This window comes from Oncorhynchus clarkii, chromosome 23 (genome assembly GCF_045791955.1).
Source record: "Oncorhynchus clarkii lewisi isolate Uvic-CL-2024 chromosome 23, UVic_Ocla_1.0, whole genome shotgun sequence".
Taxonomy (NCBI): domain Eukaryota; kingdom Metazoa; phylum Chordata; class Actinopteri; order Salmoniformes; family Salmonidae; genus Oncorhynchus; species Oncorhynchus clarkii.
This window is the reverse complement of record NC_092169.1, coordinates 62,620,256-62,637,105: the sequence shown is the minus strand read 5'-3', so window position 1 is coordinate 62,637,105 and position 16,850 is coordinate 62,620,256. Positions and strand designations below refer to the sequence as shown.

At 42.8% G+C, this 16,850-nt stretch overlaps 1 protein-coding gene across 1 annotated transcript; it reads left to right on the top strand.

Annotated features, from left to right (window-relative positions):
* Positions 1-1,439: 1,439 nt before the first annotated feature.
* Positions 1,440-15,762, top strand: LOC139381687 (ciliary-associated calcium-binding coiled-coil protein 1-like). The gene is made up of 8 exons (XM_071125387.1): positions 1,440-1,514; positions 1,677-1,771; positions 1,853-2,022; positions 4,169-4,307; positions 4,480-4,552; positions 9,735-9,842; positions 13,774-13,932; positions 15,679-15,762. The coding sequence occupies exons 1-8, from the start codon at positions 1,440-1,442 to the stop codon at positions 15,760-15,762; spliced, it is 903 nt and encodes a 300-aa protein (XP_070981488.1).
* Positions 15,763-16,850: the final 1,088 nt, after the last annotated feature.

The following is a 16,850-nucleotide window of genomic DNA, read 5'->3' as shown; positions in this document are numbered from 1 at the left end:
TTCAGACCTTTGACTACGAGACTCAAAATTGAGCTCAGGTGCATCCTGTTTCCATTGATCATCCTTGAGACGTTTCTACAACTTGATTGGAGTCCAACTGTGGTAAATTAAATTGATTGGTCATGATTTGGAAAGGCACACACCTGTCTATATAAGGTCCCACAGTTGACAGTGCAAGTCAGAGCAACCCCCCCAAATAATAATTTTAAACTACATTGTTGGCTAGAGGCTCGTAAGTAAGCATTGTAAGTAGTAAGGTTGTATTCGGCGCATGTGACTTATACAATTGGATTTGATGGAGCAGTGTGATGGCGATTGCATTGTCTGTAATGCACGAACACGTCTCATAAAAGTCATGATGTTTTTGTTTGGTTAGCTTTTGGAAATTGTAGAAATAAAAACATTTCCTTCTTCAGAAGTTCCAACTAGGCAGGCTAACGTTAGTTAATTTGCTAGGTATCATACAGTAGGCGTATATTAATAATGATATAGTTAATATAAGTAGACATGCAATCATAATTGACTGTAGCGTATGTAAAGCACCCATAAACTACCGGTGGCTGAAAGCACAATCGTCGCGGAACGAACGAGTGACACCTTTCCGGGAAAGGCCGGTCCATTTTTTAAAAATCATTCCTGCCTCCTTCGCCCTGCAAGTGTATACTCGTCAGACGTTATGAAACGTTATCAGAAGCGTCCACTTAATTTGAGGGCTGAGGGGACAGGGGGTGTCGTTTAAGTGTTTGGAAAGCAACCCTAAAGCAAATACATTTGTACGAAGCTGAATCAGGAAATTAATGTCCACTCTTCATTGCAGATCCCGCCTTCATTCTTGTTTGATAATTTCTCGAAATCTAAAAGCACAACATAGATTTAAGCTAGTGTCTTAAGTAGCTGAACATGTTATTACTCCAACCAAGTGAAAGAGAGAAATTACACGTTTTCATTTTCATCAAAAAGTTCGGTGCGAGACAACCGTTAACCCGAAGACATATCTCTACCCATGAGTTCAGCCAGTCACCATGTCAACGCCTGGTTTTCTATTGGAGAAGCAGCTTCTGCGCCTCTTCATACTGTACTTTCATTGACTTTGTTTTATAGAGGAGACGGTATGCTATTCGGCCAAAATTAGAAGTACCAGTACGGCGCTCCGGACCGCACTGGTTACAGGTTGACTAGACAGATCTAACACAGTGTTGCCAACTCCTCAGTATGGAAAGTAGCTATTGGCGGTTCGCTTTTTTATTTATTTTTATTTGTCGCTAGAGGGGTCTGAATACTCGCTAAGTTGACAACACTGCGATTCTAGAATCAGCTTTATCCATCTCGATAGACCAGACTGCCCAGAAGCTCACCGCCCGGAAGCTCATCACCCGGACCGGAAGCTCACCGCCCGTCCACTGTGGACATGTTGCCATGGTAACGCCGGTGACTAAAACATGTCTGCAAAAGGGAAACAAAGCAACAAATCAGCGGATAAAAATGCAAACGATAGAAATGACGTTGCGTCCAAAGTAGGAAGATATGTTAAAACCCTATTAATATTGAATATTATTTTAAATATTTACTATATCATTTGTCTGGTTATTATTTGACAAACTGTTATCATAGCCAGAGCTAACCTAGTTTGGCCTGCTAACCAAACTCAACTTGTGTTCTGAATCCAATTAATACAGGAAAATTATGCTGAAAAAGCCAACCCTCAATGGAAACTTATTTCCCATGAACAAATCAACACGCTGTTGGATTTGACAGTGGAACAAGTGCAATTGTAAGTAACGAGGATATATAGGCCTACTGGCCAGTTTATTTGGAAGTGTTTCATGTATGCCAACCTTTTGTTTTACAACAGCCAGTTTGAAGAAATACTTGGTTTGAAGAACTACCAGACGTGTCTGAAGGAGGCTTCCCTGTTGGACTACTTTGTCTCTGGCTTCTGGTGGACCAGGGAGATGAACTACACCTGTCAACAGATCTCATTCATCATGGCTCTACTGCAATTGTTACTGGACAATATCAGTGGTAAGTCAGAGGATTTATAGGTAACAGACAGTATCAAATCAAATTTTATACGTCACAGATCGAATCCCCGAGCTGACAAGTTACAAATCTGTCGTTCTGCCCCTGAACAAGGCAGTTAACCCACTGTTCCAAGGCCGTCATTGAAAATAAGAATTTGTTCTTAACTGACTTGCCTATTTAAATAAAGGTAAAATAAAAAATAAATAAAATTAGCAGATGTTATTGCGGGTGTAGCGAAACGCTTGTGCTTCTAGCTCCGACAGTGCCGTAATATTTAACAAATTACACAACATAAACCCAATACACACAAATCTAAGTAAAGGACAAGTGATGTCAGAGCGGAACGGACTAAGATAGAGTATGTCTTGCATTTCTCATCTCATATGTACATATGAGATGAGAAATATGTACATATGAGATGAGAAATGCAAGATATGTAAACATTATTAAGTTAATGAGATACCGTAGAATAGTATAGAATAAAGTATGAGATGAGTAATTTACTGTGCAACCTATTATTTTTTTATTTTACCAATTTCGTGGTATCCAATTAGCAGTATCTTGTCTCATCGCTACAACTCCCGTATGGGCTTGGGAGAGACGAAGGTTGAAAGTCATGTGTCCTCTGATACACAATCCAAACCAAGCCGCACTGCTTCTTAACACAGCGCGCATCCAACCCGGAAGCCAGCCGCACCAATGTGTCGGAGGAAACACCGTGCACCTGGCAACCACTGCGCCCGGCCCGCCACAGGAGTCGCTGGTGCGCGATGAGGCAAGGATATCCCTACCGGCCAAGCCCTCCCTAACCCGGACGACCTAGGCCAATTGTGCGTCGCCCCACGGACCTCCCGGTCGTGGCCGGTTAAGACAGAGCCTGGGCACGAATCTCTGGTGGCACAGCTGGCGCTGCAGTACAGCGCCCTTAACCACTGCGCCACCCGGGAGGCCGCAACCTATAATTTTGATTTGTTACCACGAGTGTGCCCCAACCAGGGATGGAGAAACTTGGGGTGTGGGACACAAAATCTGAACTCATCATGACCGGCCACAGTGGCTCGCAGGCCTGCATATACACATCTATACCCACACATGCAGACAGCCTTTTTGTTTGCCCTAAGTAACATTTAGTTGGGGTCCCACCCCACCCTGCGAGAATTTCTAAGTTGCCCCCTTCATGACAGCAGAGTGAAGAAAATAGTTAATTTCCTTCAAAACTTCACAATTTGAGATAATGTTGCCGTTTGAAAGCAAGTTTCCTGCAATTCTACTCATTTTGCCATGGAACAGAGTCATGGAGGGAAGACTGAGCAATGTATAACTAATTTCAGGCAATTCTACTCATTTTGCCCTTTATTAGGGACTGTGTGTTCACCTAATCATCAAGATAATCATCAAGACCTTCATTAGGGACTGTGTGTTCACCTAATCATCAAGACCTTCATTAGGGACTGTGTGTTCACCACCTAATCATCAAGACCTTCATTAGGGACTGTGTTTGTTGTGGAATTCATCAATATAGCCATAAGAATCCAACCAGACGTGTAATACTTCTCTCTCTAGCTGAGTGGTGCTCTGCCAGATTGTGGAAACCACGGAGCCGGCGCGAGATATGGCTCGGACAACGTTCCTCAATCCATGAATGGGAGATGGCGCTGTATTCCTAATTATCCCAACGGACAAATCGAGAAGATTGAAATACTGCTAGTTTTTAATGAAACCCTTTTTGTCAGCATTGAAAGCCATTTTGTCAGCATGCTAGGCTAGCTAATGCTATATTCAATGCCCATTGAATTCCATTAAAATGCAATGCGTTGTGGTGAGTATCTAACGAAAGTGTTGTCGAATCTAATGGGTTGCTTTAGCATTAGCTAGCCTAGCATGCTGACAAATGGCAGTTTCATTAAAAACTAGCAGTATTTCAATCTTCTCGATTTGTCCGTTGGGATAATTAGGAATACAGCGCCATCTCCCATCCTTGGATTAAGGTATGTTTTCCGAGACACATATCACACTCTTTCCTGTCCTGATCTTGGCATGGCACCGTTCCTGCCTCAGAGAGAGAAGTAATGAACGTCCAGTCAGATTCTTATGGCTAACGTCAATATGGACTGGCTGTGGCTAATATCTGTCCTCAATGTCCCAGAGAAGCAGATGCCGTTTGTTGATAACCTGAATGAGTTTGCCAAGATGATATCAGGAACGCGCCAGTCTCCTTCTCCAGAGGTTGACTCACTGTTTGATGCTGAGCAGGCCATGTCCATCACTGACTACCTGAAGTGCAGGTAGCAAGACTCTTCTCTGTTAGCCTTTTTTAGTAAGGCCTACATGATTAATATCACATGAACACTGTCCTTACTTACCTGGTGATAATCCATTCAGAGCAGTGACCCTCATAGGGGATGTTGAAGTTCTGGTCTGTTGGTTACTTATCTTGGTTCACCTGTTTTACTATAGTCTCTTTCAGAACTACCAACTCTATGAGTTTCTCTTCAGCCAACCTAGAGAGGAGCTGCTCCTTGGGAAGAAGGTGAGACTGCCTGCGTCATTGTGTCCGTATGTATGTTGAGGTTTCCTTAAGGAAGCTAGTGAGTAACTTCTACTCCAACCTCGGCCAACAGCTCCGCCCCCCCCCCCCCCGCAGCTACTCGCTCAAGCCTCTCCAGGTTCTCCTTTACCCAAATCCAAATAGCAGATGTTCTGAAAGAGCTGCAAAACCTGGACCCGTACAAATCAGCTGGGCTTGACAATCTGGACCCTCTATTTCTGAAACTATCCGCCGCCATTGTCGCAACCCCTATTACCAGCCTGTTCAACCTCTCTTTCATATCGTCTGAGATCCCCAAGGATTGGAAAGCTGCCTCAGTCATCCCCCTCTTCAAAGGGGGAGACACCCTGGACCCAAACTGTTACAGACCTATATCCATCCTGCCCTGCCTATCTAAGGTCTTCGAAAGCCAAGTCAACAAACAGGTCACTGACCATCTCGAATCCCACCGTACCTTCTCCGCTGTGCAATCTGGTTTCCGAGCCGGTCACGGGTGCACCTCAGCCACGCTCAAGGTACTAAACGATATCATAACCGCCATCGATAAAAGACAGTACTGTGCAGCCGTCTTCATTGACCTTGCCAAGGCTTTCGACTCTGTCAATCACCATATTCTTATCGGCAGACTCAGTAGCCTCGGTTTTTCGGATGACTGCCTTGCCTGGTTCACCAATTACTTTGCAGACAGAGTTCAGTGTGTCAAATCGGAGGGCATGCTGTCCGGTCCTCTGGCAGTCTCTATGGGGGTGCCACAGGGTTCAATCCTCGGGCCGACTCTTTTCTCTGTATATATCAATGATGTTGCTCTTGCTGCGGGCGATTCCCTGATCCACCTCTACGCAGACGACACCATTCTATATACTTCCGGCCCGTCCTTGGACACTGTGCTATCTAACCTCCAAACGAGCTTCTTTGCCATACAACACTCCTTCCGTGGCCTCCAACTGCTCTTAAACGCTAGTAAAACCAAATGCATGCTTTTCAACCGTTCGCTGCCTGCACCCGCACGCCTGACCAGCATCACCACCCTGGATGGTTCCGACCTTGAATATGTGGACATCTATAAGTACCTAGGTGTCTGGCTAGACTGCAAACTCTCCTTCCAGACTCATATCTAACATCTCCAATCGAAAATCAAATCAAGAGTCGGCTTTCTATTCCGCAACAAAGCCTCCTTCACTCACGCCGCCAAATTTACCCTAGTAAAACTGACTATCCTACCGATCCTCGACTTCGGCGATGTCATCTACAAAATTGCTTCCAACACTCTACTCAGCAAACTGGATGCAGTTTATCACAGTGCCATCCGTTTTGTCACTAAAGCACCTTATACCACCCACCACTGCGACTTGTATGCTCTAGTCGGCTGGCCCTCGCTACATATTCGTCGCCAGACCCACTGGCTCCAGGTCATCTACAAGTCCATGCTAGGTAAAGCTCTGCCTTATCTCAGTTCACTGGTCACGATGGCAACACCCATCCGTAGCACGCGCTCCAGCAGGTGTATCTCACTGATCATCCCTAAAGCCAACACCTCATTTGGCCGCCTTTCGTTCCAGTTCTCTGCTGCCTGTGACTGGAACGAATTGCAAAAATCGCTGAAGTTGGAGACTTTTATCTCCCTCACCAACTTCAAACATCTGCTATCTGAGCAGCTAACCGAGCGCTGCAGCTGTACATAGTCTATCGGTGAACAGCCCACCCATTTTTACCTACCTCATCCCATACTGTTTTTATTTATTTACTTTTCTGCTCTTTTGCACACCAATATCTCTACCTGTACATAACCATCTGATCATTTATCACTCCAGTGTTGTTAATCTGCAAAATTGTAATTATTCGCCTACCTCCTCATGCCTTTTGCACACAATGTATATAGACTCCCCTTTTTTTTCTACTGTGTTATTGACTTGTTAATTGTTTACTCCATGTGTAACTCTGTGTTGTCTGTTCACACTGCTATGCTTTATCTTGGCCAGGTCGCAGTTGCAAATGAGAACTTGTTCTCAACTAGCCTACCTGGTTAAATAAAGGTGAAATAAAAATTTTAAAAAATTAAAAACTTGGAAGGTCAGTGACCATAAAGAGTCCTTTCCTGTCATTGTCCCTAACCATTTATCTGTCATCTCTGACTAACTCACCATCAGGACATTTATCTGTCATCTCTGTCTAACTCACCATCAGGAGAAGTCAAACTAGTGGAACCACTTTACTGTAAATGTACTGGCCCTATACTGCATGTACTGTGCTGAAACAAAAGTCAATCACAACAGTTCACTCTGTTCCTCTCACAACATGTATGGAGCCTATAATAACATTAGATCTCATTATCACAACATGTATGGAGCCTATAATAACATTAGATCTCATTATCACAGCATGTATGGAGCCTATAATAACATCAGATCTCATTATCACAGCATGTATGGAGCCTATAATAACATCAGATCTCATTATCACAACATGTATGGAGCCTATAATAACATTAGATCTCATTATCACAACATGTATGGAGCCTATAATAACATTAGATCTCATTATCACAGCATGTATGGAGCCTATAATAACATCAGATCTCATTATCACAGCATGTATGGAGCCTATAATAACATCAGATCTCATTATCACAGCATGTATGGAGCTTATAATAACATCAGATCTCATTATCACAGCATGTATGGAGCCTATAATAACATTAGATCTCATTATCACAGCATGTATGGAGCCTATAATAACATCAGATCTCATTATCACAACATGTATGGAGCCTATAATAACATTAGATCTCATTATCACAACATGTATGGAGCCTATAATAACATTAGATCTCATTATCACAGCATGTATGGAGCCTATAATAACATCAGATCTCATTATCACAGCATGTATGGAGCCTATAATAACATCAGATCTCATTATCACAGCATGTATGGAGCCTATAATAACATCAGATCTCATTATCACAGCATGTATGGAGCCTATAATAACATCAGATCTCATTATCACAGCATGTATGGAGCCTATAATAACATCAGATCTCATTATCACAGCATGTATGGAGCCTATAATAACATATCTCATTATCACAGCATGTATGGAGCCTATAATAACATCAGATCTCATTATCACAACATGTATGGAGCCTATAATAACATCAGATCTCATTATCACAACATGTATGGAGCCTATAATAACATTAGATATCATTATCACAACATGTATGGAGCCTATAATAACATTAGATCTCATTATCACAGCATGTATGGAGCCTATAATAACATCAGATCTCATTATCACAACATGTATGGAGCCTATAATAACATCAGATCTCATTATCACAACATGTATGGAGCCTATAATAACATTAGATATCATTATCACAACATGTATGGAGCCTATAATAACATTAGATATCACTATCACAGCATGTATGGAGCCTATAATAACGTATCTCATTATCACAGCATGTATGGAGCCTATAATAACATTAGATCTCATTATCACAGCATGTATGGAGCCTATAATAACATTGGATCTCATTATCACAGCATGTATGGAGCCTATAATAACATCAGATCTCATTATCACAGCATGTATGGAGCCTATAATAACATCTCATTATCACAGCATGTATGGAGCCTATAATAACATTAGATATCATTATCACAGCATGTATGGAGCCTATAATAACATCAGATCTCATTATCACAACATGTATGGAGCCTATAATAACATCAGATCTCATTATCACAACATGTATGGAGCCTATAATAACATTAGATATCATTATCACAACATGTATGGAGCCTATAATAACATTAGATCTCATTATCACAGCATGTATGGAGCCTATAATAACATCAGATCTCATTATCACAACATGTATGGAGCCTATAATAACATCAGATCTCATTATCACAACATGTATGGAGCCTATAATAACATCAGATCTCATTATCATAACATGTATGGAGCCTATAATAACATTAGATATCATTATCACAACATGTATGGAGCCTATAATAACATTAGATATCACTATCACAGCATGTATGGAGCCTATAATAACGTATCTCATTATCACAGCATGTATGGAGCCTATAATAACATTAGATCTCATTATCACAGCATGTATGGAGCCTATAATAACATTGGATCTCATTATCACAGCATGTATGGAGCCTATAATAACATCAGATCTCATTATCACAGCATGTATGGAGCCTATAATAACATCTCATTATCACAGCATGTATGGAGCCTATAATAACATTAGATATCATTATCACAGCATGTATGGAGCCTATAATAACATCAGATCTCATTATCACAACATGTATGGAGCCTATAATAACATCAGATCTCATTATCACAACATGTATGGAGCCTATAATAACATTAGATATCATTATCACAACATGTATGGAGCCTATAATAACATTAGATCTCATTATCACAGCATGTATGGAGCCTATAATAACATCAGATCTCATTATCACAACATGTATGGAGCCTATAATAACATCAGATCTCATTATCACAACATGTATGGAGCCTATAATAACATCAGATCTCATTATCATAACATGTATGGAGCCTATAATAACATTAGATATCATTATCACAACATGTATGGAGCCTATAATAACATTAGATATCACTATCACAGCATGTATGGAGCCTATAATAACATATCTCATTATCACAGCATGTATGGAGCCTATAATAACATTAGATCTCATTATCACAGCATGTATGGAGCCTATAATAACATTGGATCTCATTATCACAGCATGTATGGAGCCTATAATAACATTGGATCTCATTATCACAGCATTTATGGAGCCTATAATATCAGAGCCCATTAAATTGATTTGTTCAACCAGAGCTCTTTTCTAGGAGCTGCAACATTCCAGGATGTGACATAATAAACTACTCATCATTCCCAGATCGAGCTGTAGTATAGTGATTCATCCCTGACAGTTTGGAGCTATTATGAATGAGTCTGTTTGATTTCCCATTGATACCTTAACAAGGTCTGTCACCAGTTAATATGATCCTTTTCTTAATATATTCACAAATGTGAAGGCAAACATCCAACATATTCTACTGTAAGATCATGGGTGAGACTACAACCTCTGTTTCCTGACTTACTGTATTCCAGAGGACCATAGAGGTGATCAGCTCAGCAGACTTTGTAGCCCCACTGGAGGAAGGCATGAATACTGATGACTACCTCCATTACATGACTCCTGTTGAACAGCAGGAAGAGGTACTGTACTGTACTGTAGGACTACTGATGACTACCTCCATTACATGACTCCTGTTGAACAGCAGGAAGAGGTACTGTACTGTAGGACTACTGATGACCACCTCATTACATGACTCCTGTTGAACAGCAGGAAGAGGTACTGTACTGTAGGACTACTGATGACTACCTCCATTACATGACTCCTGTTGAACAGCAGGAAGAGGTACTGTACTGTAGGACTACTGATGACTACCTCCATTACATGACTCCTGTTGAACAGCAGGAAGAGGTACTGTACTGTAGGACTACTGATGACTACCTCCATTACATGACTCCTGTTGAACAGCAGGAAGAGGTACTGTACTGTAGGACTACTGATGACTACCTCCATTACATGACTCCTGTTGAACAGCAGGAAGAGGTACTGTACTGTAGGACTACTGATGACTACCTCCATTACATGACTCCTGTTGAACAGCAGGAAGAGGTACTGTACTGTACTGTAGGACTACTGATGACTACCTCATTACATGACTCCTGTTGAACAGCAGGAAGAGGTACTGTACTGTAGGACTACTGATGACTACCTCCATTACATGACTCCTGTTGAACAGCAGGAAGAGGTACTGTACTGTAGGACTACTGATGACTATCTCCATTACATGACTCCTGTTGAACAGCAGGAAGAGGTACTGTACTGTAGGACTACTGATGACTACCTCCATTACATGACTCCTGTTGAACAGCAGGAAGAGGTACTGTACTGTAGGACTACTGATGACTACCTCATTACATGACTCCTGTTGAACAGCAGGAAGAGGTACTGTACTGTAGGACTACTGATGACTACCTCATTACATGACTCCTGTTGAACAGCAGGAAGAGGTACTGTACTGTAGGACTACTGATGACTACCTCATTACATGACTCCTGTTGAACAGCAGGAAGAGGTACTGTACTGTACTGTAGAACTACTGATGACTACCTCATTACATAACTCCTGTTGAACAGCATGAAGAGGTACTGTACTGTAGGACTATTGATGACTACCTCATTACATGACTCCTGTTGAACAGCATGAAGAGGTACTGTACTGTAGGACTACTGATGACAACCTCATTACATAACTCCTGTTGAACAGCATGAAGAGGTACTGTACTGTAGGACTACTGATGACTACCTAATTACATGACTCCTGTTGAACAGCATGAAGAGGTACTGTATTGTAGAAATACTGATGACTACCTCATTACGTGACTCCTGTTGAACAGCAGGAAGAGGTACTGTACTGTAGGACTACTGATGACTACCTCATTACATGACTCCTGTTGAACAGCAGGAAGAGGTACTGTACTGTAGGACTACTGATGACTACCTCATTACATGACTCCTGTTGAACAGCATGAAGAGGTACTGTATTGTAGAAATACTGATGACTACCTCATTACGTGACTCCTGTTGAACAGCAGGAAGAGGTACTGTAGGACTACTGATGACTGCCTCATTACATGACTCCTGTTTAACAGCAGGAAGAGGTACTGTAATTGACTCTACCATGGGCTCTGCTTAGGTTACTTCTCACAGCTGATGTTTTTATATTTTCGTGTACTATCTGGATTTAAAAGACAAGTAGATTAATAAATAATACAGATTGTATTATTGTGTATTATTTCTGAGTTAGTGTCACTCCTATTCCAAAACTCCTATTCCAAGTCAGTGATCCTGCTATTTCCCATAAGACCACAGGTGGGTGCTGTCACACTGTTGAAGACCTCTTCACTGAGAACTGAAGCTTGACTTTATGACTGATCAATGTGTTACCACTACTACTAGTACATACCATAACGGTTGATTTGAACATGTAGCAACAGAATGTAAGGGTAGGAGATTGTAGTTAAATACCATAACGGTTGATTTGAACATGTAGCAACAGAATGTCTGATACTGACCCAGGGACAGAGGACCAGCCTGTCTGATAGGTGGTGTTCTGTTGACCCAGGGACAGAGGACCAGCCTGTCTGATAGGTGGTGTTCTGTTGACCCAGAGGACCAGCCTGTCTGATAGGTGGTGTTCTGTTGACCCAGAGGACCAGCCTGTCTGATAGGTGGTGTTCTGTTGACCCAGGGACAGAGGACCTTCCTGTCTGATAGGTGGTGTTCTGTTGACCCAGGGACAGAGGACCAGCCTGTCTGATAGGTGGTGTTCTGTTGACCCAGGGACAGAGGACCAGCATGTCTGATAGGTGGTGTTCTGTTGACCCAGAGGACCAGCCTGTCTGACAGGTGGTTTTCTGTTGACCCAGGGACAGAGGACCAGCCTGTCTGATAGGTGGTGTTCTGTTGACCCAGAGGACCAGCCTGTCTGATAGGTGGTGTTCTGTTGACCCAGGGACAGAGGACCAGCCTGTCTGATAGGTGGTGTTCTGTTGACCCAGAGGACCAGCCTGTCTGATAGATGGTGTTCTGTTGACCCAGGGACAGAGGACCTTCCTGTCTGATAGGTGGTGTTCTGTTGACCCAGGGACAGAGGACCAGCCTGTCTGATAGATGGTGTTCTGTTGACCCAGGGACAGGACCAGCCTGTCTGATAGGTGGTGTTCTGTTGACCCAGGGACAGAGGACCAGCATGTCTGATAGGTGGTGTTCTGTTGACCCAGAGGACCAGCCTGTCTGATAGGTGGTGTTCTGTTGACCCAGAGGACCAGCCTGTCTGATAGGTGGTGTTCTGTTGACCCAGAGGACCAGCCTGTTTGATAGGTGGTGTTCTGTTGACCCAGAGGACCAGCCTGTCTGATAGGTGGTGTTCTGTTGACCCAGGGACAGAGGACCTTCCTGTCTGATAGGTGGTGTTCTGTTGACCCAGGGACAGAGGACCAGCCTGTCTGATAGGTGGTGTTCTGTTGACCCAGGGACAGAGGACCAGCATGTCTGATAGGTGGTGTTCTGTTGACCCAGAGGACCAGCCTGTCTGATAGGTGGTGTTCTGTTGACCCAGAGGACCAGCCTGTCTGATAGGTGGTGTTCTGTTGACCCAGAGGACCAGCCTGTTTGATAGGTGGTGTTCTGTTGACCCAGAGGACCAGCCTGTCTGATAGGTGGTGTTCTGTTGACCCAGGGACAGAGGACCTTCCTGTCTGATAGGTGGTGTTCTGTTGACCCAGGGCAGAGGACCAGCCTGTCTGATAGGTGGTGTTCTGTTGACCCAGGGACAGAGGACCAGCATGTCTGATAGGTGGTGTTCTGTTGACCCAGAGGACCAGCCTGTCTGATAGGTGGTGTTCTGTTGACCCAGAAGACCAGCCTGTCTGATAGGTGGTGTTCTGTTGACCCAGAGGACCAGCCTGTCTGATAGGTGGTATTCTGTTGACCCAGAGGACCAGCCTGTCTGATAGGTGGTGATCTGTTGACCCAGGGACAGAGGACCAGCATGTCTGATAGGTGGTGTTCTGTTGACCCAGAGGACCAGCCTGTCTGATAGGTGGTGTTCTGTTGACCCAGGGACAGAGGACCAGCCTGTCTGATAGGTGGTGTTCTGTTGACCCAGGGACAGAGGACCTTCCTGTCTGATAGATGGTGTTCTGTTGACCCAGGGACAGAGGACCTTCCTGTCTGATAGGTGGTGTTCTGTTGACCCAGGGACAGAGGACCAGCCTGTCTGATAGGTGGTGTTCTGTTGACCCAGGGACAGAGGACCTTCCTGTCTGATAGGTGGTGTTCTGTTGACCCAGGGACAGAGGACCTTCCTGTCTGATAGGTGGTGTTCTGTTGACCCAGGGACAGAGGACCTTCCTGTCTGATAGATGGTGTTCTGTTGACCCAGGGACAGAGGACCAGCCTGTCTGATAGGTGGTGTTCTGTTGACCCAGAGGACCAGCCTGTCTGATAGATGGTGTTCTGTTGACCCAGGGACAGAGGACCAGCCTGTCTGATAGATGGTGTTCTGTTGACTCAGGGACAGAGGACCAGCCAGGAGGAGGATGGAGAGGTACCAGGTGAAACAGCTCTGGAGCAGGAGAAGGAGAACAAGGCTACAGGGTTGGAAGGATACAACGTTCAGGATGTCAAAGACGTGCTGGGAGACCTGACCAAAGAGATGCTGGGAACCCTACAGGTAGGATTTCATGATGAATCTGAATCCTTTAAAGCTGTTGTTGTCTAGTTTTTATTGAAATGAACAACCTTCATGTATTCTGGTGTTTCGTACAGTTGAATTTGATCATTGTTCCCGACCGACCCACCCACCCACTGGCATACTGGCTGACTGTCTATGTTGTATACTGACTGACATACTGACTGACATACTGACTGACATACTGACTGACTGTCTATGTTGTATACTGACTGACTGACTGACACACTGGCATACTGGCTGACTGTCTATGTTTTATACTGACTGACTGACTGACACACTGGCATACTGGCTGACTGACATACTGACTGACATACTGACTGACTGTCTATGTTGTATACTGACTGACATACTGACATACTGACTGACATACTGACTGTCTATGTTGTATACTGACTGACATACTGACTGACATACTGACATACTGACTGACGTACTGACTGTCTATGTTGTATACTGACTGACATACTGACATACTGACTGACATACTGACTGACATACTGACTGACATACTGACTGACTGTCTATGTTGTATACTGACTGACATACTGACTGACACACTGGCATACTGGCTGACTGACATACTGACTGACATACTGACTGACATACTGACTGACTGTCTATGTTGTATACTGACTGACATACTGACATACTGACTGACATACTGACTGTCTATGTTGTATACTGACTGACATACTGACTGACATACTGACTGACTGACATACTGACTGACTGACATACTGACTGACTGTCTATGTTGTATACTGACTGACATACTGACTGACTGTCTATGTTGTATACTGACTGACATACTGACTGACATACTGACTGACTGTCTATGTTGTATACTGACTGACATACTGACTGACTGACATACTGACTGACTGTCTATGTTGTATACTGACTGACATACTGGCTGACTGTCTATGTTGTATACTGACTGACATACTGACTGACTGACATACTGACTGACTGACATACTGACTGACTGACATACTGACTGACATACTGACTGACTGTCTATGTTGTATACTGACTGACATACTGACTGACTGACATACTGACTGACTGACTGACATACTGACTGACTGACTGACTGTCTATGTTGTATACTGACTGACATACTGACTGACTGTCTATGTTGTATACTTACTGACATACTGACTGACACACTGGCATACTGACTGACTGTCTATGTTGTATACTGACTGACATACTGACTGACACACTGACATACTGACTGACTGTCTATGTTGTATACTGACTGACATACTGACTGACATACTGACTGACATACTGACTGACACACTAACATACTGACTGACTGTCTATGTTGTATACTGACTGACTGACTGTCTATGTTGTATACTGACTGACTGTCTATGTTGTATACTGACTGACTGACTGTCTATGTTGTATACTGACTGACTGTCTATGTTGTATACTGACACACTGACTGACTATGTTGTATACTGACTGACCGACCGTCACGCTGACCGGCACGCTCAGGGATACATGGAGACAGGGGGAATACACGGAGCCAGGGGGAGTACACGGAGCCAGGGGGAATACACGGAGCCAGGGGGAATACACGGAGCCAGGGGGAATACACGGAGTCAGGGATATACAATGGTCTTTTGGATGACAACGTTGAAACACTCTTCATGTGGTAAATAATGAGTAATTATCCAAACTATTATCAATGGCTTTCCTCTTGTGTTGTTACAGGCTGAATTCACAGAGAAGCTGAGAGTCCAGGAGGAGAGTTTCAGTACCAGACTAGAACCACTGAAACATTCTGCCTGCAAATAGCTACAATACACCTCATAGTATAACATATCCACTATGAACACAATACACCACACAGTCTATAATATATCCACAATACACCACACAGTCTCTAACATATCCACAATACACCACACAGTCTATAATATATCCACAATACACCACACAGTCTCTAACATATCCACAATACACCACACAGTCTCTAACATATCCACAATAAACCACACAGTCTATAATATATCCACAATACACCACACAGTCTCTAATATATCCACTATGAACACAATATACCACACAGTCTATAACATATCCACAATAAACCACACAGTCTATAATATATCCACTATGAACACAATACACTACACAGTCTATAATATATCCACTATGAACACAATACACCACACAGTCTATAATATATCCACTATGAACACAATATACCACACAGTCTATAATATATCCACAATACACCACACAGTCTATAATACATGCACAATACACCACACAGTCTATAATATATCCACAATACACCACACAGTCTATAATATATCCACAATACACCACACAGTCTATAATATATCCACAATACACCACACAGTCTATAACATATCCACAATACACCACACAGTCTATAATATATCCACAATACACCACACAGTCTATAATATATCCACAATACACCACACAGTCTATAATATATCCACAATACACCACACAGTCTATAATATATCCACAATACACCACACAGTCTATAATATATCCACAATATACCACACAGTCTATAATATATCCACAATACACCACACAGTCTATAATATATCCACAATACACCACACAGTTTATAATATATCCACAATACACCACACAGTCTATAATATATCCATAATACACCACACAGTTTATAATATATCCACTATGAACACAATACACCACACAGTCTATAATTTATCCACAATACACCACACAGTCTATAATATATCCACAATACACCACACAGTCTATAATATATCCACAATACACCACACAGTCTATAATATATCCACAATACACCACACAGTTTATAATATATCCACTATGAACACAATACACCACACAGTCTATAATTTATCCACAAT